This window comes from Phoca vitulina, unplaced genomic scaffold (assembly GCF_004348235.1).
Source record: "Phoca vitulina isolate PV1807 unplaced genomic scaffold, GSC_HSeal_1.0 scaffold102, whole genome shotgun sequence".
Classification (NCBI taxonomy): domain Eukaryota; kingdom Metazoa; phylum Chordata; class Mammalia; order Carnivora; family Phocidae; genus Phoca; species Phoca vitulina.
The window spans coordinates 936022-960445 of record NW_022589805.1 but is presented as its reverse complement, the minus strand read 5'-3'; the positions used below and the strand labels follow the sequence as shown (position 1 = coordinate 960445).

Below are 24424 nucleotides of genomic sequence, written 5' to 3'. Positions count from 1 at the left end.
TCCCTCTGGCTGCATGTGTAGATTGGCCCTGGGAGGGGGAGGGTGGAGGCCAGAGGACCAGTGAGGAAACCTCCAGACAAGAGCTAATGAGCTGCTGGCTCATAGCTCAGCTCCACCACTGACTGGGATCGTAATTGCATCTTCCTAGGTTTTAGATTCTGTAATCATAAAATGAGTATAAAAAATATAATGATGAGGGACGCCTGGGTGGCTCAGTCGGTTAAGCACCTGCTTTCGACTTGGGTCATGATCCCAGAGTGTTGGGATCAAATCCCACGTTGGGCTCCTTGCTCAGCAGGAAGCCTGCTTCTCCCTCTGCCTGCTGCTCCCCCCTGCTTGTGCTCTCTCTCTCAAATAAATAAATAAAATCTTTTAAAAATGTGATGATGAAAAAAAAATATGATGATGTATATGAAGGGTCCAGTGCATAGTTAGGCATTCAACTAACAAAAACAACAAACGGCAAAATGGCAAAAGTCCTTCTTATCAGTAATTACATTACAAGTAAATGGATTAAACTTTCAGTTAAAAGGCAGACATTGGCAAAATGGATAAGAAAACATGATCCAACCTCATGCTGTCTACAAGAGACACAATGTATAGTCTAAGATACAAATAGGTGAAAAACAAAAAGATAGTTAAAGATATACCATGCAAGCAGTAATCAGAAGGGAACTGGAGGGGTGCCTGGGTGGCTCAGTGGGTTAAGTGTCTGCCTCTGGCTCAGGTCATGATCTTGGGGTCCTGGGGCGGGCCCCATGTGGGGCTCCCTGCTCAGCGAGGAGTCTGCTTCTCTCTCTCCCACTGCCCCTGCTTATGCTCTCTCTCTCAGTCACACTCTCTCTCTCAAATAAATAAAATAAAAAAAAAAAAGTGAACTGGAATGGCTATACTACTAATATTGGATAAAACAGACTCTAAGACAAAAATTGTTGCTAGAGACACAGGGGAACATTTATAATGATAAGATGGTCAATCCCTCAGGAAGATATAATAATTATAAACATATATGCACCTAACAACGTAGCCCCAAAATATATGAAGCAAAAATGGACATAACTGAAAGAAGAAATAGGCAATTCAAAAGAATAGTTGGAGACTTCAATACCCCATTTTCAATAATGAATAAAACAACTAGATAGAATATCAGCAAGGAAATAGATTTGCACAACATTTGTTTTTTTTTTTTAGATTTTATTTATTTGAGAGAAAGAGAAAGCAAGAAAGAGAGAGCATGAGCAGGGGGAGGGGCAGAGGGAGAAGCAGAAGCAGACTCCCTGCTGATCAGGGAGCCCAATCTAGGGCCCAATCCCAGGACCCCAAGATCATGACCAGAGCCAAAGTCAGATACTTAACCAGCTGAGCCACCCAGGCACCCCTAGATTTGCACAACATTATAAACCAACTAGACATAACAGACACCTACAGAACACTCCATTCAACAATGTCAGAATACACACTCTTATCAAGCACACACAGAACATTCTATAGGACAGACGGTATGCTAGTCATTAAAACAAGTCCCAATATGTGTTAAAAGGACTGAAATCACGCAAAATGTGTACTCTGACCACAATGGATTTAAAGAAAAAATCAGGGCTCCTGGGTGGCTCAGTCGTTAGGCGTCTGCCTTTGGCTCAGGTCATGGTCCCAGGGTCCTGGGATCAAGTCCCACGTCAGGCTCCCTGCTCGGCGGGAAGCCTGCTTCGCCCTCTCCCACTACCCCTGCTTGTGTTCCTGCTCTTGCTATCTCTCTCTCCGTCAAATAAATAAATAAAATCTTAAAAAAATAAAGAAAAAATCAATAACAGAGGAAACTATTGGAAACTGACAAAGAAATTGAAATTAAACAACACTCTCCTGAATAACCAATGGGTCAAAGAAGAGATCACCAAGGAAATTTAAAAAAAAACAACAAACTACTTTGAGATGAATTAAAATGAAAACATAACACACCAGAACTTATAGGATGCAGCTAAAGCTAACCTTAAGATACTGGGAAAAAGCAGAGCAAACTAAACCTGAAGCAAGCAGAAAAACTAGAGCAATAAAGAGTAAAATGGAAACTAATGAAATAGAGAACAGAAAAATAAGAGAGGAAATCAATGAAGCTACAAGCTGGTTCTTTGAAAACATCAACCAAGTTAGCAGATCTTTAGTGAGACTGACCAAGAAATAAAGAGAAGAATCAGAAATACTGGAGGGAACATTACTATTGACCCTACAGAAATAAAAGGACTTATGAAGGAATGCTATGAACAACTGTAGGCCAACAAATTAGTTAAGCTGGATGAAATGGACAAATTCCTAGAAAGACATAAACTACCAAAACTGATTCAAGAAGAAATAGAAAATCTGAATAGACCTAAGACAAGTGAAGACATTGAAATAGTAATAATAATAATAATAATAATAATAATAATAATAATAATAATAAAATACCACAAAGAGAGGCCCAGGCACAGATGGCTTCACCAATGACTTCTATCAGACATTTATTTATTTTAATTTTAATTTTATTTTTAGAAAGATTTTATTTATTTGCCAGAGAGAGAGAGAGCACATGAGAGAGAGAGAGAGAGAGAATAAGCAGAGGGAGAAGCAGGCTCCCTGCTGAGCAAGGAGTCTGATGCAGGACTCGATCCCAGGACTCTGGGATCATGACCTGAGCCGAAGGCAGACACTTAACCGACTGAGCCACCCAGGCATCCCTACAATTTTATTTATTTTTTTTAAGATTTTATTTATTTATTTGACAGAGACAGTGAGAGAGGGAACACAAGCAGGGGGAGTGGGAGAGGGGAAGCAGGCTTCCCGTGGAGCAGTGAGCCTGATACAGGGCTTGATCCCAGGACCCTGGGATCATGACCTGAGCCGAAGGCAGATGCTTAACGACTGAGCCATGCAGGCGCCCCTAAAATTTTATTTTTAAGTAATCTCCACATCCTATGTGGGACTCGAACTTACAACCCCAAGATCAAGAGTCACCTGTTCTACCAACTGAGCCAGCCAGGTGCCCCTTCTATCAAAAATTTAAAGGAGAATTAATACTAATTCTTCACAGGCTTTTCCAAAAAAATAGAAGAATTCCAAACTTATTCTATGAGGCCAGTATTACCCTGATACCAAAATCAGACAAAGACATCACAAGAAAACTAGAATATAGATGTAAAAATCCTCAAAATACTAGCAAACTGAATCCAGCAACAAATAAGACAACCCAATTAAAATGGGCAAAAATCTGAATAGGCATTTCTCCAAAGATAATATTCAAATGGCCAATGAGCACATGAGAAGATGCTCAACATTATGTCATCAGGGAAACACAAATCAAAACCACAATGAGATACCACTTCATACCCATGAGGATGGTTAGAATCAAAAGCCAGAGGGCGCCTGGGTGACTCAGTTGGTTAAGCAACTGCCTTCGGCTCAGGTCATGATCCTGGAGTCCCGGGATCGAGTCCCACATCGGGCTCCCTGCTCAGTGGGGAGTCTGCTTCTCCCTCTGATCCTCCCCCTCTCATGCTGTCTGTCTCCCATTCTCTCTCTCAGATAAATAAATAAAATCTTAAAAAAAAAAAAAAAAGAATCAAAAGCCAGAAAATAATGTGTTGGTGAGGATGTGGAGAAATTGGAACCTTCCACACATGGCTGGTGGGTATGCAAAATGGTGTGGCCATTTTAGGAAACAGTGTGGCAGTTCCTCAGGAGACTGAACATAGAGTTACCAAATGACCCAGCAAGTCTACTCCTAGGTATATATCCAGGAGAAATGAAAACATGGGTCCACAAACTTGTATATGAATATTTATAGCAGCATTATTCATAATAGCCAAAAGTGGGAATGATCCAAATGTCAATCAACTGGCAGATGGATAAGCAAAACATGATATATTCATAATATGGAATATTATTCAGCCATAAAAAGGAATGAAATACTGATTCCAGAAAGATGAACCTCAGAAATATGATGCTAAGTAAAATAATCCAAACAGGGATGCCTGGGTGGCTCAGTCGGTTGAGCATCTGCCTTCGGCTCAGGTCATGATCCTGGGGTCCTAGGATGGAGACCAGCGTTGGGCTCCCTGCTCAGTGGGGAGTCTGCTTCTCCCTCTCCTTCTCCCTCTGCCTTCCCCCATCCTGCTCGTGCTCGAGCTCTCTCAAAACATCCTAACACAAAGACAACATATTGCAGGACTCCATTTATATGAAGCATCTAGAATAAACAAATCTATAGAGACAGAAAGCATGTTAGTGGTTGCTTAGGGCTGGGGGTGAGTTGGAGTGGGGACTGAGGAAATAGAGTGGTGATAAAGGGTATGGGGTTTCTTTTGGGGGTGGTGAAAATATTCTAAAATTGACTGTGGTGATGGTTGTACAATTCTGTGAATAGATTAGAAACACTGAATTGTCCACTCCTTCAATGCGTGAATTGTATGGTATGTGAACTATATTCCAATAAAGCTGATTGATCAATCAATCAATAAATAAATAGCACCCTGTGCTATGTATTTCTTGGGTTGGAAGACTGATTTCCCAAATTGATCTACAGATTAAGCTTAATCCCTATGAAGATGCCAGTGTGCTCTTTTTCATAGAAATTGACAGCTTGATCCTAAAATCCATATGTTAATGCAAAGGACTCAGAATAGCCAAACAATCTTGAAAAAGAAGAACAAAGCTGGAAGACTCACACTTCCTGATTTCAAAACTTTCTGCAAAGCTAGGGTAATTGAGACAGTGTGGTAGTGCCATAAGGAAAGATACATAGATCAATGGAAGGGAATTGGGAGTCCGGAAAGAAACACTCACGTTGGGGCGCCTGGGTAGCTCAGTCGTTAAGTGACTGCCTTCAGCTCAGGTCATGATCCCAGGGTCCTGGGATCGAGCCCCACATCGGGCTCCCTGCTCCGCGGGAAGCCTGCTTCTCCCTCTCCCACTCCCCCTGCTTGTGTTCCCTCTCTCACTGTCTCTCTCTGTCAAATAAATAAATAAAATCTTTAAAAAAAAAAAAAAAGAAAGAAACACTCACGTCTACAGTCAGTTGGTTTTCAGTAAGAGTGCCAAAACAAATCAATAGGGAAAGAATTGTCTTCAACAAATGGTACTGAACAGCTGGAAATCCACATGAATGCAGCTGGACTCCTACCTCACACCATATACAAAAACTAAGTGAAAGTGGCTCCTAGACCTAGATGTAAGAGATAAACCATAAACCATTTACTCCTGTGTTGTAGAAGAAAACGTAGGAGTAAATCTTCGTGACCTTGGTCAGGCAGTGGTTTCTTAGATATGCCACCAAAAGCGTAAGCGACACCGCACCAAAAAAGGTGACAAAATAAAGAGAGGCATATGCTGTACTTCAGCAAAATTTAAAACTTTGCATATCAAAGGACACTGTCAATAGAGTGAAAAAACAATTCAGAATGATAGAAAACATTTACAAGGGGCGCCTGGGTGGCTCAGTCGTTAAGCATCTGCCTTCGGCTCAGTTTATGATCCCAGGGTCCTGGGATTGAGTACCGCAACGGGCTCCAGCCTGCTTCTCCCTCTGCCTGCCGCTCTCCCTGCTGTGCTCTCTCTCTCTCCCTCTCTGACAAATAAATAAATAAAATCTTAAAAAATTTACAAATCACACACATGGCATCATATATCCAGAATACGTAAGTAACTTTTTTTTAACATTTATTTATTTTAGAGAGAAAGTGTGCACACGTGCGTGTTTGAGCAGGGGGAGGGCAGAGGGAGAGAGAGAATCCTCAAGCAGACTCCCCGCTGAGCATGGAGCCCCACTCGGGACTCAATCCCAGGACCTGAGATCATGACCTGAGCCAAAACCAAGAGCCAGACATTCAACCGACTGAGCCACCCAGGCGCCCATATATAAAGAACTCTTACAACTCAACAATAGAATGACAACCCAATTACAACTAGGAAAATAATCTGAACAGATATTTCTCCAAAGAAAAGACACAAATGGCTGGTAGGCACACGAAAAGATGCTCAACACAGTTAATCACCAGGGAAATGCAAATCAAAACCACAATAAGGTACACTTCATACCCACGAGGGTGGCTAGAATCAAAGAGGTAGAAACTAAGAAGCGTTGGTGAGGAGGCAGAGAAATTGGAGCCCTCACCCACTGCTAGTGGGAAAGCAAAATGGTGCAGCTACTTTGGGAAACAGCCTGGCAGTTCCTCAAACCTGAAACACAGAGTGATCATGTGACCCAGCAATTCCACCATGAGGTATATGCCCAAGAAAAATGAAAACATACGTCCACAGGAAAATGTGTACCCCACTGTTCATAGGGGCCACGACTCCTAACAGCCTAGTGTTAGTGGGGGAAACAGCCAAATGTTCACCAACTGATAAACAAAAGTAATCTATCCATTCTGTGGAATAGCATTTGGCAATGATAAGAGTCAAGTACTGATACATGGGACAGCATGGATAAACCTTGAAGACATCATGGTAAGTGCAAAAGTGGGACTCAAGGAGGAGCAGGAAGAAGAATGATAGCTAATGGTTAAAGGTTTTTGGGGGGGCTGTTGAAAATGTCCTAAAATTGATTTTAATAGTTGCAGAACTCTGTGAATATACTAAAATCCCTGAGCTGTACACTTTTTTTTTGAACTGTACACTTTTTAAATTTTTTTAAATAGGCTCCATGCCCAATGTGGGGCTTGAACTCATGACCCTGAGATCAAGAGTCGCCCACTCTACAGACTAAGTCAGCCAGGCGTCCCTGAACCATACCCTTTAAATGGATGAATATTCTGGTATACACACAAATATATGTATGAATATATTTCAACAAAGCTGTAAAAAAATAGCATCCTTGTTTTAGAAAAAATTGGGGTAAGTCCAACACAATCTATTGGATGGCTATTTGGGAGTTGTTAATTTTGTCAGGAGTGGGGGCGCTGGGTGGCTCAGTTGGTTAAGTGTCTGCCTTGGGCTCAGTTCATGATCTCAGAGTCCTGGGATTGAGCCCCTGCTTGGGCTCCCTGCTCAGCGGGGAGCCTACTTCTCCCTCTCCCTCTGCCACTCCCCCTGCTTATGCTCTTTTGCTCGCTCTCTCTCAAATAAATAAAATCAATCAATCAAACTCTGGTTCTGGGCAGGGCCTGCGAGCCTGCAATTCTGGGAGAGCTCCGCAGGTGGGGCTGGTGCTCCAGCAAACTCGGGAAGCCTTGGGGCGGAGCCTCCCGAGGGGTCTTCGGGGACAAGTACATACTGCGAGCAAGGGGAGCCCAGTTTTCCTTGCTCAGCAGTTCTCAACAGGGGCGAGTTGGCCCCCAACAAGCATTTGGCCAAGTCTGCAGACAGTTTTGTTTGTCACCACCAGGGGTCGCTCCTGGCACCTGGACGGTGGAGGCCCGGGATGCTGCCCAACATCCCCCAGTGCACAACACAGTCGTCACCGCAGAGAATTATCGGTGAGGGTGAGGGACGCTGCAATCTCAGCGTCTAGTAAGGACTTGTGGCAGTGCCCGAGCTCCAGATCTGGCGGTGGGCTAACCATGCCTGTGGAGCCCTGCAAACCTTTCACGAGCCCCCTTGTTGTCAGCCCTCGTTTTCTGGGCACCATTCACCCCGTCTGGGGTGGGTGCTAGGGCTGGCAGGCTAGTCTTTCCCCACTTTGGGCCCTCACATCTTGACAGGTGTTTGTAAAGGACGCCAGCCCCAGAGGAAGGGGGTCAGCGGCAGGTGAGGTGACCTGGACATCGACATGACATTTGGTCTGCCAGCCTGACCGGCTGGTTGGTGCAGACACTTAGCTAAGCAGCTTGCACCATCCCAGAGCCAGCTACCATGGCAACCCCCTCGAAGAGGAGGGGCTGGGAGGCGGTCATTGTGGTAACTCCCCACAACCTCAGCCAGGCCTGGAGTTGGGGGGGCACATTCTCTAATCCTAGGTGTGCAAACAGTCCTCTGAGGGCTGCATGCCCATGTCCGAGCCTGTCTGCCAGCCTCCTTCACGAGCCGGCTGGGTCACTCTGGGTACTGTGCATTCCAGAAGCCTCCACCCATCAAGGCAGGCGGGGGCGGGGGGGAGGGAAGGCTGCTCGGACACTGTGTCCACGTTTCTAGCCTCCAAGGCCTCCGTAACCTGAACTGGGCCACCCATGCAGCCTTCTTTGTCTCTAGCAACAATTCCCGTCTTCAGGTCTGTCTTGTCTGACATGAGCCGCGTGGCCACTCTAGCTCTCTGCTGATTGCGGCGTGCGTGGCATATCTTTTTTTCTATCCTTTTACTTTCAACCGATTGGTCTTTGAATCTAGAATGTCTCTTGTCCAGGGTATAGTGAGATCATGCCTTTTTTTCTTTTAATCCAATCTGCCAATATCTGCTGTGTGTGTGGTAACACGAAGAATTCAGTGGCATTCGGTACATTCACAAGGTTGGCAGCTGCCCCCACTATCTAGTTTCCGAACATTTTCAACGCTCCGAACCCGTCAGCAGTCACTCCCACTGCCCCACCTCCTAGCCCCTGGCAGACGCCAATCTACTTTCTTTCGCTACTGATTTGCCTGTTCTCGGTGTTTCATAGAAACAGAAGCATGCGGTATGTAGTCCTGTGTGTCTGGCCTCTTCACTGAGCACCTGATTTAACACTGGTCCATGTGGCCTCGCCTCTCAGCCCACCTTGGCCAGACCGCACCCTTTCCCTGTCCCTCAGGGCTCTGCTGCCTGACTTTGCTGAGGTCCCGTCATCCCAGTTTCCCTGCTCAGTTCAAGTCTCTGGATAATACTAACAGTGGCCACTGATTGACGCCCAGAATACCTGGAGCTCTGTGCTGAGCACTTCCCACGCATTATCTTGTTTAGTATTATCTCTAGGCAATCCTGGGAAGGGGAAACCATGATCATCGCCCGACCATTCCAGTGGGTAAGTGACAGCACGCCCAGCACTCTACATTCCTATGCCTTTCACCGACTCTCTTGGCCCCGGTTTGCACCACCTCCCCATTTTCTGACAGTGTGTGACCCTGAGTGGGTTAACCTGTCAGTGCTTCAATTCCTCACCTGTAAGCTGGGGATCGTAATCACACCTGTCTCACAGAGGTGCTATGAAGATCAAAGGAGCTAACAGACATAAGCCTCTGGCTCACTTGGAGCATGGTGAGCGCTCCTTCTAGCGGTTTCCCTGGGGAGGGAGCCAAACAGAGCCTCGAGGGTGAAGGGGACAGTGAGGAGATGAGGGAACCAGGGAATGGCAGACTTTGGTCTGTGTTTCCAAACTCTTTTCATCACTGCAAAAGGAGACCTCATAACCACTAGGCTATCCTTCCCTACCCCCCTCCTCCTCCCCCAGCCCCTGGCAACCACCAGTCTGCTTTCTGTCTCTATGGATTTGCCTGTTTCATACAAATGGAATCATACCATATGTGGCCTTTTGTGTCTGGCTTCTCTCCTCAACACTTGACAAAGGATACAAGCTTGGAGCTTTGGCTCTGCCTTACTCCAAAGCCCCATTCCTGCCCCTGTGTTTGGGGAGAGCCCATCACAAGGGGCATAAGGGAATAGGGGGTAAGATGCCTGGGAGGAGAGCAAGGAGGGCAGGAAGCTTCGGGAGGCCAGGTGGTTTACCTTTGCTGTGGCTTCTTCGTTGCCCTCCACCATCTTCCGGAGCTTTATTAGGTGCCACAGGTCCTGGGCGGGCTGGCCCCTGCCCTGGCTGCCCTCCAGCAGCTGGGAAGTGGAGGGCAGGTCCTGCAGCACGGCCAGCTGGCTCTCCATCTTGTCGATGCGGCTCACCACGTGGTCAAAGACATTGCTGAGCCTCTTCATGGGGCTGAGGACGGGCTGGGCATCTGCTTCCCGGGGCATGAACACAACTGGTGAGGTCTGGAGAAAGTCCTCGTCTCCTGAGAGGACCTTCTTGAGCTCAGCCATGTGGATGTGCTCCAGGATGCCCTGAAGCAGGAGGTGCAGGGCCTTGAAGTTCACCACCCCGCACTGCGGGATGGCGATGTTGACCAGCTCGGAGAACGTGAGTGAGAAGCTCATCCCGCAGGTAGGCTTGGCGTGGCTGGGCTTCTGGGCGTCCTCGGGGACAAGTGGTGGCTTTCAGGGAACCCACAAGCTGTGTGGACAGATCTGCAGAGGTCCAGGGAGGCAGCAGGTCATGGGAGAAAATGGCCTCTGTCCGGGCCGGAGTTCAGATGAGAGCTTCTGGTTGCTAGGACACCAGAGAACATGGGCGAGTGGGCGTGCTTCCGAGAGCCCGGAGTGGGGCAGGGTGGGTGCTCAATTAGAAGGTGCTGGGTGTTTGAACAGATGGACGGTCAGCCTTTCAGTTCAAGCCCTTCAGTTATGGAAGACCGATGACCCCTTCCGAGAAGCATGCAGCGAAGGTGATGGGGAAGCAGCTCGCTTCTTGGAAGCCTCTAGAATCAGGACAGGAGAGAGTTCTTGGAGTTAGGAAAGCCTGGGTTTTGAGAAAAGAGGATGTAGAGAAAAGAGACCAGCTTCGTGCTTCAAATGCCCTGCAGGTGTTCGGGTTTCTGGCGGGGGTGGGGCTGGTGGTAAAAAGGGTAAGAGGCAGCTGGCTTCCCACAGGTCTGAACCCTGCATGGCCCTGCCCACCCAGGGGCACCAATGAGGACGCCCGTGCCAAACCCTGCTCTGCTTCCCCCTAGAGCCAGGGCTCGCTAACACCTCAGTGCCCCGAGGACACATCTGTGAGCCAGCTGCCACAGGACCTGGAAACCACACGGGGCCCTATGTGGTCAGGCCCCGCTTGTGTCAATTCTTGGACAAGAAAACGGCAGCCTGCTCGTCCTGGTCTCCGACGGAAGTCTGCAGGGAAGGTCCTTGGCTTAACCCGTGGAGCCCCGACTCCTGGCCCACCCCACCGTTCTGGGCATGATACACACTGCTTATATACAGCGCGTGGCAGGAGTCCTGCTCGGGGGTGTCGTTGGCTAAGGGGCGATCTCCCCCAGCTTCCCCATAGAAAGTGGAGCACCTGTCCACTCTGGGTTTATGGAGATGGGTGCATGACTCTTTATCAACAGCTGTGTGACCTTGTGCAAATGACTTAACCTCTCTGAGTCTCAGCTTCCCTGCTGGCTAAATTGGAAATAAGACCTTCCATGTGAGGTTGCCGCCGGGAGGGCAGTGCGTGCGTGTGCGTGCGTGTGTGTGTGTACATAGAAATAATACATGTGAAGGGCCAGGCCACTATGACTCAAAATAATTCCTTTCCCCCAGAACTGACCTGATATCCCACTCCTGCCAATGATCGTGGCCATCAGAGAAAGAGCCCAGGAGGCTCGTTATGAATTCAATGGAAGTGTATTTTCAGGGATGTTGTTTGCTAATTATATGTTTTGTTTTGTTTTTTTTTTTAAGATTTTATTTATTTACTTGACAAAGAGAGACAGTGAGAGAGGGAACACAAGCAGGGGGAGTGGGAGAAGGAGAAGCAGGCTTCCCGCTGAGCAGGGAGCCCGATGCTAGGCTCGATCCCAGGATCCTGGGATCATGACCTGAGCCGAAGGCAGATGCCCAACAATTGAGCCACCCAGGCGCCCCTAATTACATGTTCTTGACCTCACATCAGCAAATGCTTCTGCTGAGGCCATTACTAGTCTATCCACAAAAGCTAGTTCTTGAGGAACAGTGGGCACTCACGTCGGACTCTCCACGCTACCGTGGCCACTAATCTCCAGACACACCAGCCTGCTTTGAAAGAATTGCTTAATTACATTAAAGGAATTTGCCCACCTCAAGAGGCAATAATAATAATAATGATAATAATCAATAAAATGACAACAACAACAACAAGAAAACACACAAAGACCCACTCCTCCCCAGTTCAGTCTGGGTCCCACTTGGATACTCCTTTTTTTTGTTGTTGTTTTTGGTAACAGCTTTATTGAGATATAATTCCCATACCATACAATCCACCCATTTAAAGTATACAATCCAGTAACTTGTAGTATGTCACAGAGTTTTGCAGCCCTCACTGCAATCAACGTCAGCCCATCACCCTAACCAGAAACGCCGTGCCCATTAGCACGCACTCCCCACCCTCCAGTGCCTGGCATTCATTAACCTACATTCTGTCTGCAGATTTGCCTATTCTGGACATTTTGTATAAATGAAATCATATCATGTGTGGCCTTTTGCAACTGGTTTCTTTCACCGAGCATCATGGTTTCAAGGTTCATCCACATTGTGGCAGGTATCAATACTTTGTAGTACATTGTAGCAGGTGTCATTCCTTTTCACGGTTGAATCATATTCCACCGTATGGATGGACCAGTTTTTTTTTTTTTTTTTTAAGATTTTATTTATTCATTTGAGACACACAGAGAGAGAGAGAGAGAGCATGAGCAGGGAGAGAGGCAGAGGGAGAGGGAGAAGCAGACTCCCTGCTGAGCCAGGAGCCCGATGTGGGGCTTGATCCCAGAACCCTGGGATCATGACCTGAGCCGAAGGCAGACGCTTAACCATCTGAGCCACCCAGGTGCCCCTGGATGGACCAGTTTTTAATCTGTCCATCCTCGGATGGATATTTGGGCCAATTCTACCTCTTCACTATTGTGGATAATGCTGCTACGAATGATACTGTACAAGTCTTCAGTTACTTGGTGTCGATGGCTTAGGGGCCGAACTGCTGGGTCAGACGGTGAGTCTGTGTTAACACTTTGAGGAACTGCCAGACTGTTCCACAGTGGCTATAGTATTTTACCTTCCCACCCCCAGCTGTGGGGGTTCCGATTTCTCTCCATCGTCATCAACACTTGTGATTGCCCGTCTTTGTCATTACAGCTGGTGGTGGGTGTTGGATTCTCCTGGCTATGTAGCTATCAGATATCAGGCTTATAGCCCCCTGCCATACACTCATTTATCCTGGGCAATCAGGATGGTTGTTTGAGATTTTCAGATGTTTAAAATGACCACCCCTCCAGTGAGTCACGTTTCCCTGAAAAGAACACCCAGAAACCTTGGAAAAGATGCGAGCAGGCTACCCGGGAGAGCACCCAGAGGGACGGCCACTCTCTCTTCAAGCACACTCCACCAGGGGTAACTTGGACGGATGACCTTTCCCCTCCCAAGCTTGTCTCTGACCCTAGCAGATGTCATAAATGACACAACCGCCATCCCAGCGAACCAGGTGGAGTGTACCTTCACGAGCGGATCATGAAGCCCTGAGTTTCTTGTTGTCAACCCAGGGTGAGTTGATGCTCAGACCGACATTCTTGCTGCACCTATGTAAATGTTACATGGGTGGGTCAAGTGGAATGCGATGGGTCAAGTAGAACAGTTTGTGACTAGGCTTTAAAAAGGAAAAGCCACCGGGCTCTCTAGGGAAAGCCAGCTGGACTCTGGGGCAGATTTTCACAGCCTGGGTTTGGCAATCGAGGCCGCAGTCTTCAGGATCTGGAACCAGAGCCAGGAGCCAGGTTTGTTTCTGATAATGACCTGTGTGGCAGGCGGCTGATGCATTCTGTGCAGCAACGGTCTGGTGACCGGTGAGAGGCCAGACCATCTCACTCTGCAGGACGGCGGGAGGGAGGGTGTAACCCGAGCCCAGCTTCGGTGACGTTCTCTGAACCAGCTCTTGACCAGCAACAGTTGGCCACGGCAAAGCTCTGGATACTGGAGACCAAGCTTCTGAGGGCCAACTGTGGATGCCTCTGGCTACACGGGGAGTGGAGGGAGAGAAAAGGAGCCCCTGAATGGGGAACTGGCCTGGAGCTATGGGCCCTGGGGCTGCTGGGAGGGCCTTGGTATGCTCCCCTGGACACCGACAACCTCACAGAACGCCAGCCCCCGACGGGGCGGCTCTGCCCCCATGATGGGCCGACCCAAAACAAGACCAGCTGCAATCACGTCTGAACTCAAAAACAAGAACATTGTCCAGACCACAAACATGACCAGACAGCCCCCCATCCTGGCTAATATGAGTGACTGTGGCTTCTTGACCCACAGAGCATTAGTGCTCCTTCATTCCTCTTGCCTTCTAGATGAGACTGCTTGAGAGACCTGATCACAGAATTACCTCTGCTTCCCAACTGCGCCAATCCAAAACACTCCCCCATTACCTAACATGGACCCCAATTCTATAAGCCCTTCTAACTTAACCCCCCACCAACATGCCTGTGGGTTCCTCAATTCAAGTGCCGCCCTGACATCTTTGGGCCTCCGGGGGCTCCTGAGTCCCCTATACTCATCATATGTGACCCCTCCCCCCCCCCCCCCCCCACCGCCGCCCCCCATTGTTGGAAAAAGCTCCCCACCCAGCCAGTTCTTCTGCCAGCCAGACCAGCCACACTCCACCCTGTCCTCAGTTTGGGAGGGCTTCGGTTTTCCTGCCAGCTTGCAAGCCAATCACATCCTCCTGCAGGAACCAGGAGGCACCCCATCCCATTATTATAAAGGGCAGCCCACAGCTCTTGCTGGTTCACTCTGTTGCTGACTGCGACCCCAAGTGGCCCCACGTGGTGAGTGGTGTCCTCCTTCCCCCCCCAGCTGTGAGTCCATGTGACTAATAACTGCTGTCCATCTCACCTCGCCAGCACCAGGTGTCATACTATTGAGGGTGGGGTCCCTCCCACACCACCGCGTGCCAACAAGTCAATGAGCCCAGCTTTGCTCAACATAGTGGGGTCTTGGCTGCAGGGGCGGATCCTGCAAACTTAATGAAAAACCTTGCAGTGGGCAGAGCTTTGTGGATTTTGGAACTGCAGGCGAGGGATTGAGGAGCTGTATTATTGCAGAACTATGAGCAAGACTTTCCTCAGCGGGCAAGGGACCATCAGGGGAAATGAGTAGCTTAGCACACAAACAAGGATGTAGAGAGGAGCACAGGGCCAGACCAGGGGCTCCCCACTGGCCTTACGAAGAAGTGTGAGTGCCAGAATTTGAAGCAATTCTGGTCACTGGGGTTAAGTGGGTATGGGTATAATGGGGTATGGGTGTGGGTAAGTGGGTGTAATGGTTCTTTGTCATTTGGGGGGGATGCCCAGCATCCAAACCATCCCTGTATTGGGGGAGGAAGCTTCCACTTGAGGAGTCCTGGTGGGAGGTGGAGAGCTGCTGACTAGCTCCCCAGATCACTCTGAAGTGAGGGCAGGGGCACGTTTTGGTCACTCCCGGGGCCCAGGGTGTGTGTGTTCCTCCAGGCTCGAAGAGAGTGAAGCTGCTAAATCAGCGCAGGTTGCAATAGTTCAGAGAGCTGGAAATGCACCGCAAAGAGCCTCATCTGGTCTCAGGCCTTCGAGATAAGGCTGCAAGCTGACCACAGAGATACCGATCTGTTCCCCCGCACCCGGCACTGGGCCTGGCCCTTCGTTCTTTTCTTCAACCAATATTTACTGGGCACCTACTATGTGCCAGAGGATGCTCTTAATTCTGGAGGAGACCACAGCGAGCAGGTCTGAGGAGGTCTCTGACCTCACAGAGCTTGCTGCCTAGCGGGGAAATGTTATTTTACAACAAAGAAATAAACTAACGTCAGGTAGGGATAGGAGTTAGAAACATAATAAAACAGAACAAAATGACAGTGAGGGCTGGGCACTAATTTAATCGGGCTGGTGGGGTAGCCAGGCTCCAACACCGCCCCCCTCCGGCCCGGCAAAGACACCTTGTGCGGCCCCTCCCACATGACACCAACAACCCTGTAAGTATACACCAGTGTACACCGGATACAATGTATACGTGTATACCACCAATCCACAGCTACGGACACACTGGCCTTCACTCACTTCACATTACAGAATGGCAAGATTTGGGAAAGTTGTGTGTGTTGCAGGTGATTTGATGCCACTAAATCAAAACAGTTGTGATAAAACGCAATAAATAAATAAATAAAGCCAATGCGTTAGACTTGAGAGGATGCGTAAACTTTAAAGATCACGTCATTTTAGGTCTGGAAATAAAACACTTGTTACAAAAACAAAAGAGCCGAAAACCGGACCATTTGAGTAGAAGAGGATACAACGCGACTTCACAGGCTGTGCCTTGCTCCCCAGGAAGCGCCCCTGCCCTTCGGTCACCAGGCAGCACCTACGATTTGGCACAGCTGAGTTCTGAGGGCAGAACCCCCGATAAGACAATTTCAGGACAGGGGCGCCTGGGTGGCTCAGTCGTTAAGCGTCTGCCTTTGGCTCAGGTCATGATCCCAGGGTCCTGGGATCGAGCCCCGCGTCGGGCTCCCTGCTCAGCTGGGAGCCTGCTTCTCCCTCTCCCGCTCCCCCTGCTTGTGTTCCCTCTCTAGCTGTCTCTCTCTCTCTGTCAAATAAAATCTTTAAAAAAAAAAAGAAGACAATTTCAGGACAAACTTGTCACCAGACATTCTTTGGATGGCTGGTTGGAGCCAGAAGCCAATTAACATGATTGGAAATGACCATTAGCATTTTTTTCCCTCCCAAATAAATTGATGTCAACTATTAAATCCGTTTTGTAAAGTGCTATTCATCCACTTTACCCAGACAAGCCATTCTTCATGCTGCATAAATAGCTAAGAAGGATAACCAGGTCACCTTTCCTCTCTAGCTCCAGGAAGAACCAGGTGCCAGGGGGAGGATCAAGGGTGAAGGATCAGAGTTTGCGGTAAATGTGTGCCGTTTCTGGCTGCCTAGTATCTGGACATTCTCCTTACTGGGGGAGAGGGAGGGGTGGAGGTGATCTCATGACAGGTGCAGCAACCTGCCCCTTGCTCAGAAGCTGTCAATCCCATCAGATCTCCCCACCCGACCCACCTCAGTCTCACTCGTGGTTAGGTGTGAAAAATCAAGAAGGCAACTGCTGTTCCTGGTTCTGAAATTCAGGACCACTATTTTTAAAATTAAGGGAAAATCGTATCTGTACTAGCCCACTGGAAGCTGTGGGGCTGTGGGGGTGGTGTGTGGGGTCGGGTGACTCAGCCACTTGCCATATTAGGCAAGACACCTGACGTAATGAAGGCCACTTACCTCCCTGGGCCTCAGCTTTCTTGTCTCTAAAATGGGATTAATGGCCCTTCTCTCACTAGGGGGAAGAGCAGATGGAAAGGGAAGGAAGCTTTCAGGACAGCCCCAGCAGAGTTGAGGGGCTGGTGGGCGGGTACATGCTGAGCTCCCCAGGCAGCCTGTCCTGGGGTGGCATTGTGGCCAGGCCCAGCTTCCTGGGTCCCATGTGAGCTCTGTTCCCCAGCCAGGAACATAATTCTGTGAGCAACCACGACCTTCCAGCTGAGCCCTTTCCTGCCCAAGTGACCAGAGTCAGGTTCTGTGACTTGCCATCAAGAACACCCGGCTGGCCCGAAGTGCTCACTTGCGAGGCTGGCTAACAGTGAGAAACCGCCGATGGAACTCAGTGAGGGCAGGTGCATGTGTGTGTAGAGGAGGCCACACCAATCCAAGCCTGTACCTGCTAGGGCCCCCAGTGCCCACCCACCCGGGAGGGTGTGTCCAGGTGGGAGTGCGGGCTGCAGGTGCCCAAATTTCTTCTTGGGAGGCATAAAATATAAGTTTACATTTGCACTGGGACCCGGACAGAGCACCTTAATGAGACCTCAGACTGGAGGTTTCCAGAGCCTCTTGGGAAATGCTCAGGGATCTGGGCGGGGGTGGGGTGGGGTGTCTTCCTCCCCCAGTCACTCACATCATATCCGCCATTGGGCCCTATTGACTTTTTCTCCTAAATATCTCCCAATGTCACCCACCCCTCCTTGTCCACCACCAGCCCTGAAGTCGTTTGCCTAGGACAAAGACCAAACCACGTGAACTCTCACCTCTTTGGGCTCAACTCCCAGCGGCTCTTTCTACTCTGACTCACTGACAGTTCCTCCTTCCCAGCCCCTGGCAACCACCCCATTCTGCTTTCCATCTCTATAACTGTGACTACTCTCGGGACCTTGTGTGAGTGGGATCATGCACTGTTTGTCTTTCTCTGTCTGGCTTTCTTGCACTTTGCATCATGTCCTCAAGGTCCACCCATGCTGTAGTGGGTGTCAGAATTCCCTTCCTTCTGAAAGCGGAAGAATAATCCATTGTGTGTACGCACACACTTTGCTCATCCATTCATCCGCTGGTGGACGATGGGCACTTGGGTTGTGTTCGCATTTCAGCTATCGTGGATAATGCTGCTGGGCACACAGCAGTACAAACATCTGTTGTCAATTCTCTAAGCCAGGTGTGGAACTGCTGAATCATATGGTAATTCTAAGGTTAATTTTTCGAGCACCTGCCATACTGTTTCCCATGGCGGCTGCGTCACTCCCACAGCAGCTCACAAGGGCTCCGGTTCCTCCGTGTGCTCACCAGAACTTGCTATGTTCTGTTTTTCTGATAACAGCCCCCCCAGTGGGCGTGAGGGGGTAGTTCGTGGTTTTCACGTGCATTTCCCTAATCAGTGGTGAGCATCTTTTCATGTGCTTCTTGGCCATTCCTGTATCTTTGGAGAAATGTTTATTCCAGTCCTTTGCCCATTTTAAATTTTGTTACTGTTGGGTTGTATGAGTTCTTTACATATTCTGGATATTAACCACTTATCAGACATATAATTTTCCAATTAACTTTCTTTCAGTCCCTGTTGGGGAATGCGATCAAAAAGCCGTGACCGCCAGCTGACCTGTGAGCGGGGCCCACGTACTGGAGGCTCCTCACCCCCTCCCCTGTCCTTGGCTTCCACTTGCCCTTCCCACTCCCAGAAACTGCTCCAAGGACACAGCCTGGAGACGGTGTTGTGATGTTGAGAATGCCTGCATGCTCTGCGTGACTGAGCCCAGTTAGGGCCTCTTTATAAGCTTTAAAAAAAAAAATTATTTATTTATTTGAGAGAGAGAGTGTACATAAGCGGGGGTCGGGGTACTGAGCAGAGGAAAAGGGACAAGCAGACTCCCCGCTGAGCACAGAGCTGGACATGGGGCTCGATCCCACAACCCCGAGATCATGACCTGAGCCGAAATTAAGAGTTGGACCCCCAACTGACTGAGCCACCCAGGTGCCCCTTTTAAGCTTTTAAGACCTGGTGGGTGAGTGTAGGGATCTACTTGTCTTGTTGCCTCCCAAGACAAGCCTCATATGTTAAGTTCCCTTTGCTATTATTTTTTTTAAGATTGTATTTATTTATTTGACAGAGAGAAAGAGAGCACAAGTAGGCAGAGCGGCAGGCAGAGGGAGAGGGAGAAGCAGACTCCCAGCAGAGCAGGGAGCCCGATGTGGGACTTGATCCTAGGACTCCGGGATCATGACCTGAGCCGAAGGCAGACACCCAACCACTGAGCCACCCAGGCGCCCCTCCCTTTGCTATTATTAAAACTGCCACCTACCCACTCGGAGTGGCCTGCCTCTTTCTTTGGTCTCTCCATGCTCTCTGAGTATGGGGGCAGTTTCAGATTACACCAGGAAAGCTCCCAAGAGGGTTGTGAACCTACGGTCCCCTTGTCCTTGTTCTGTTCCCTCCTGCCTCAGGCCCTTTGCCCATGAAACATTTTTCCTGCCCATATTTATGAGGGAAAGGAAAGTCCTATTCATCATTCAGACCTCAGCTCAACTATCACTTTCCAAGGGAAGCCTTCCCCACCTCCTTGGTTGGGATAAATGCTCCCTACTCAGGGATCTTAGTACCTCTCATGTCCTTCCTTCACATGCTTGGCACGGTCATTTGTGTGGCTATTTGGTGAATGCCATTCTCCCTCACTACTCTCTGAGTTCCTGCAGTTAGATGTTGAGTTCCACGGGAGTATGGCTTCTAGCAAGCACAGAGTAGATGCTTAATAAATACATACTAATTGATGAATAAAATAGTCATTTGTAGAAAGCCTTTTTCCTAGAAAGGACCACAAACAGAGACATTTGCTTCTTTTGGCTAAACCTCCAGATGGGTGTAGAAGGACTGATTTTTACCTTCTGCCACGGTAATATTGAGCTGCTGCTGCCAACTCACGTAGGGTGGATTAAATAACATAAAAAAGGCAATCGGAAACTACACTCACTGTATGATCCTTAGTAATGTGTTCAGGAACTGCTGTGGTCAGACACTGAACTCACAGTTCCCGAATCCAAACAATAATGCTACAATGCGGAGGTTACCCTTATTTATTTCTACTATATCTTCCCACTTGGAATATATCATCCCACTGCCTTGCGGCCTCTGTTGTTTCCAAGGATAAGTTAGCTGTTAATCTTATTTGGGTTCCCTGGGGTGCCTGGGTGTGCAGTCGGTCAAGCGTCTGAGCGTCTGACTCTTGGTTCCAGCTCAGGTCGAGATCTCAGGGTTGTGAGATTGAGCCCCGTGTCGGGCTCCTCACTCAGCTTGAGCTGAGTCTGTTTGAGATTCTCTCTCCCTCCTCCACCACATGCACTCTCTCTGTCAAGTAAATAAATCTTTTTAAAAAATCTCATTTGGGTTCCCTTGTAGGTGATCAGTCATTTTTCTCTTGCTCTTTTTTAAAAAGATTTATTTATTTATTTATTTATTTATTTATTTATTTATTTGAGAGAGTGAGAAAGAGCGCATGAGGGGGGGAGGGGCAGAGGGAGAAGCAGACTCCCTGCCAAGTGGGGAGCCCTATGTCAATCCCAAGACTCTGGGATCATGACTTGAGCCAAAGGTAGTTGCTTAAACAACTGAGCCACCCAGGCGCCCCTCTTTTGATCTTTTCAAAAATTTTTTGTCTTGTCTTTTAACTATGATATATCTGGGTATGGAGCTCCTTGCAAACTCCTCTTTAGAGTTTGTTGAGATGCTTGGATGTATAGATTAATGTGGGGTTTTTTTCTTTGATTATATTTGGGAGTTTGGGGGCATTATTTCTTTAAATACTTTTTCTGCTCCTTTCTCTCTCTCCTCTTTCGTTCTGAAACGCCCGTTACACATATGTTGGTGCACTCAAAGTTGTCCCACATTTCTCTGAGGCTCTGTTTGATTTTTCTTCATTCTATTTTCTCTCTTTTTCAGATTATGTAATTTCTCTCAACCTAGCTTCAAGCTCATTTGTTCTTTCCTTTGCCAGTTCAAGCACTCTTGTTTTATAGATGAGGAAATGAGGATCAGAAAACTTAAATAATTGGGGCACCTGGGTGGCTCAGTGGGTTAAGTGTCTGCCTTCAGCTCAGGTCATGATCCAGGGTCCTGGGATCGAGCCCCACGTCAGGCTCCCTGCTCAGCGGGGAGCCTGCTTCTCCCTCTCCCTCTGCCCCCCAGCTGGTGCTTTCTCTCACTCTCTATCTCAAATAAATAAATAAAATCTTAAAAAAAAAAAAAAAGAAAAGAAAACTGAAATAACTGACTGAAGGTCTCAGACAGCAGATGAGTGGCAAAGCCAGGACTTGAACCTAAGATCTCAGGTCTCACCCTGCCTATCACTTATTCCATCGTTCACTCACCCAATAAATATGTACTGAATGCAGACTATGTGCCAGAAACTATGCTAGAGGATAGAGAACACTGAGCAGACGAGATTCTTGCCCTCGTGAGAGCAGCAAACACGTCACCAAACAGGTAAACAAGGTACCTTCAGTGATGTACGTGTCGTGAAGAAGATGAAACAGGCAATGGGTGATGCGGGCAGGTGCTCTGGGAGGCCCGTCTGCAGATGTGACATCTGAGTTGATACCTGAAGAGAGGATGTCCCTGGAGCTCCTTCAGGACAGAGAGCTTTCTGCTTTTTTCTGTCTCTCTAGCACCAGCACACAGAGCCCAGCACGCAGGAAGGGCTCAGTAAATGTTCGCTAAATGGATGACGGCTCCACTGGAGTACTCCACTCTCGTGACCTGTGCGAATAACAGGAATGTTACCAAATAGACGTTAACGCTGAAATCATGTGGGTTTCCACTTAGAATCATTGAGCGTTTAAATCAGAGGGTCTGGCCATGCCAAGTGTTGGTGAGGATATGATGAGCAGAACTCCCATCCTCTGGTGGAGTGTAAATTGGGAGAAGCACTTGGGGAAAGCTGAACGCAGGCAGACCCTCTGACCCAGCCACTCTACCCGTCAGCGGGCCACCAGAAGTAACGTTCTCATCCCATGCACTGCAGTATCTGCGACAACCGTAATAGCGAAGAACTCCCGTCTGTGAATTCCCCAGATGCCCGTGAACGGCACAACAGAAGGACCACACTATAGTCACATAACGGACTGTCACATGGCAGTGAGGATGAACAAGGGCAGCTATGTGCACCCGTACGGATGACTTCCACTGATATAAAATTGAGCAAAAGAAGCCCTATACAAAAGAGCTCACACTGTATGAATCCTTTTCTATAGAAAGTACAAAAATGGAGAGAACTGTCTTTGCTGTCAGAAGTTAGGAGCATGGTGAGCATGGGGTGATCTCATGCTTGGGAGGGAGCGTGAGGCCGACTGCTGGGAGGTGGCCATACTGGTGTGTTCAGTTTGTGAAAATGCATCATGCTGTGCACTTCTGATAAGGGCCCTTTTCTGTATCAAAGGTCTGAGAAGCCCCAACCGTTCAAACAAATCAATGACCTAACAATGTGGGGTCCACGGGGGTCGCAGGCTCCCTTCCTGTCCTGTGCTGGGTTAAAGACAGATTTTTAGGGAGAACAGGCCTGCACATGATGGTTTCCTGGCTCACACCATCTCTGGAGAGCAGCTTAGGTAGCGAGAAGACCACCGGTCTAGAGTCACGAGATTTGGGGTCTGCCAGCCGCTGGCTCCGCACCTCTGAGCACGTTATACTCTCTGCTCAGGTTTAGGCAAGTGTGCACAGGCTCCTTGTGGGGAGGAAGACAGGTGTGCATGCAGAGTGCTTAACACAGTCCTTGGTGCAAAGGAAGTGCTCCGGGATGTTGCCTGAGCCTCTCAAAATGACCACATGATTTTGTTTAAGGCTTTCAAGCCAATGGTGGGTCAGCTTGATGGAGGAGGGGGTGAGGGAGGAGGCAGAGGTTTGCGGCAGGAGAGGAGAGAGGTGTCCCTGGCGATACCTGGGCTTTCTCCTTTGGGGAGGACTGCGCTGCAAATGCCCTTTGTCACCTGGAGTTTTCACTGCATTACAGCAAGCGCACACTGCAAGCTCCAAGTGGCTCCAGCTCGTAACGAAGATGCACATGCAGGCAAATGAATCTTAGGAGTTGCGCTAGTGACCTCCTCGTGGGGGGACAGTGAGTGGAAGGGGGCACAGAGGAGGTTGCTGCGGGATGGTCACACTCCGTGTCCTGACCTGGCGCCCGCTGCACCAAGAGTGAGGTTCCTGAAACTCCATCAAGCTCAACACGTTAGACGTGGGCACTTTTCTCATGGTTCTCACTGTAGGAGGGAGGTCTGGTTTAAACTCCAGCCTGAGAGAGCTAAGAGGGATGAACGACACTCCGTATCGCAGACTCCAAGTCCGGGAAGGAAAGGCACACAGGGGAGCGACCAGGTCCCCGGCCCCACCGTTTGAACAGCAGATGGCACTGGTTGTAGACAGGATGGAGGAACTCCCACTTTTCCCACCTTTGGGCTGTTTTCTGTAAAACCTGGGAAACTGGGGTCCAGCCCCCGCGAAAGCAGACAGGTGTTCTTCCGGTGGCAGCAGGATGTTCTGGAGGCAGGGGCCAGCAGAAGGACCACGGAAGCTGTCCTGGGCCCGAGGCGCTCCAGCTGACCCGGTTAGGGTATAATCCTGACTAAAAATAAAGTGCGGCTGGCTTTGCAGCACAGGTGTGAGTACAGGTGTGAGGCTCGGAGGCTGGAGGAGGAGGCAGATGACATGGAAGCAGCCTTGTGTGTGCGTCTGTGAGAACAGCAGGAGTCAGCAGAAAGCAAACGCTCCCGGGAAAAGGTGAGATCAGCAGTTACACTGCAAGACCACAAGTGACAACTCCCGACACCTCCTGGGATAGCCGTGGGCTTCTGGTCTCAGATGCGCCCCATGAGGATTCTACAGCAAATAGCACGGGGAACATCACCCCATCTCTACACAGGCGTGGCTGTGTCTTATGATGTGTCTGATTCTTCCTGAGTTGCTTTGGGTATAGTCTCTCCCTGGTTGTTTGTTTGTTTGTTTTGGTAACTGCTTTAAGGTATAATACACATTCACCCATTCAATGGCTTTTAGTATATTCACCGTGGCGTGCAGCCATCATGACAATCTTAGAGTGTTTTCATCACCCCAAAAAGAAAATCTGCACCCATTTCCCCTGAACGCCCCCAGCCCCAGGCAACCACTGATCTGCCCATCTCTGTGGATCTGCGGGTTCTGAACATTTCATACAAACGGAATCATACAATATGTGGTCTCATGTGATTGGCTTCTTTCGCTAAAGCATGCTATTTTTAAGGTTCATCCACGTTGTAGCCTGGATCAGCCACGGTTTATCTATTTATTTGTTGATGGGTTGTTTCCACTTTTTTGGCCGTAGTGAATGCGAGCATTCGTGCTATGAATATGAACAAATGCTATGGACATTTGTGTACAGGTTTGTGTGTGGCCATATGTTTTCATTTTCTTGGCCATATTCCT

General features: G+C 48.7%; 1 protein-coding gene across 1 annotated transcript in view; it reads right to left on the bottom strand.

Annotated features, from left to right (window-relative positions):
- The window catches only part of CUNH16orf96 (chromosome unknown C16orf96 homolog), a 53373-nt gene that overhangs the window by 27728 nt on the left and 1221 nt on the right, over nucleotides 1-24424 (bottom strand). Inside the window, exons 2-3 of the mRNA XM_032397741.1 lie at nucleotides 21468-21727; nucleotides 9602-10401 (exon numbers count right to left, since the gene is read on the bottom strand). Of these exons, the coding sequence (XP_032253632.1) occupies nucleotides 9602-10021 (420 nt within the window). The 5' untranslated portion in view covers nucleotides 10022-10401; nucleotides 21468-21727. The remainder of the gene's footprint in view (nucleotides 1-9601; nucleotides 10402-21467; nucleotides 21728-24424) is intronic.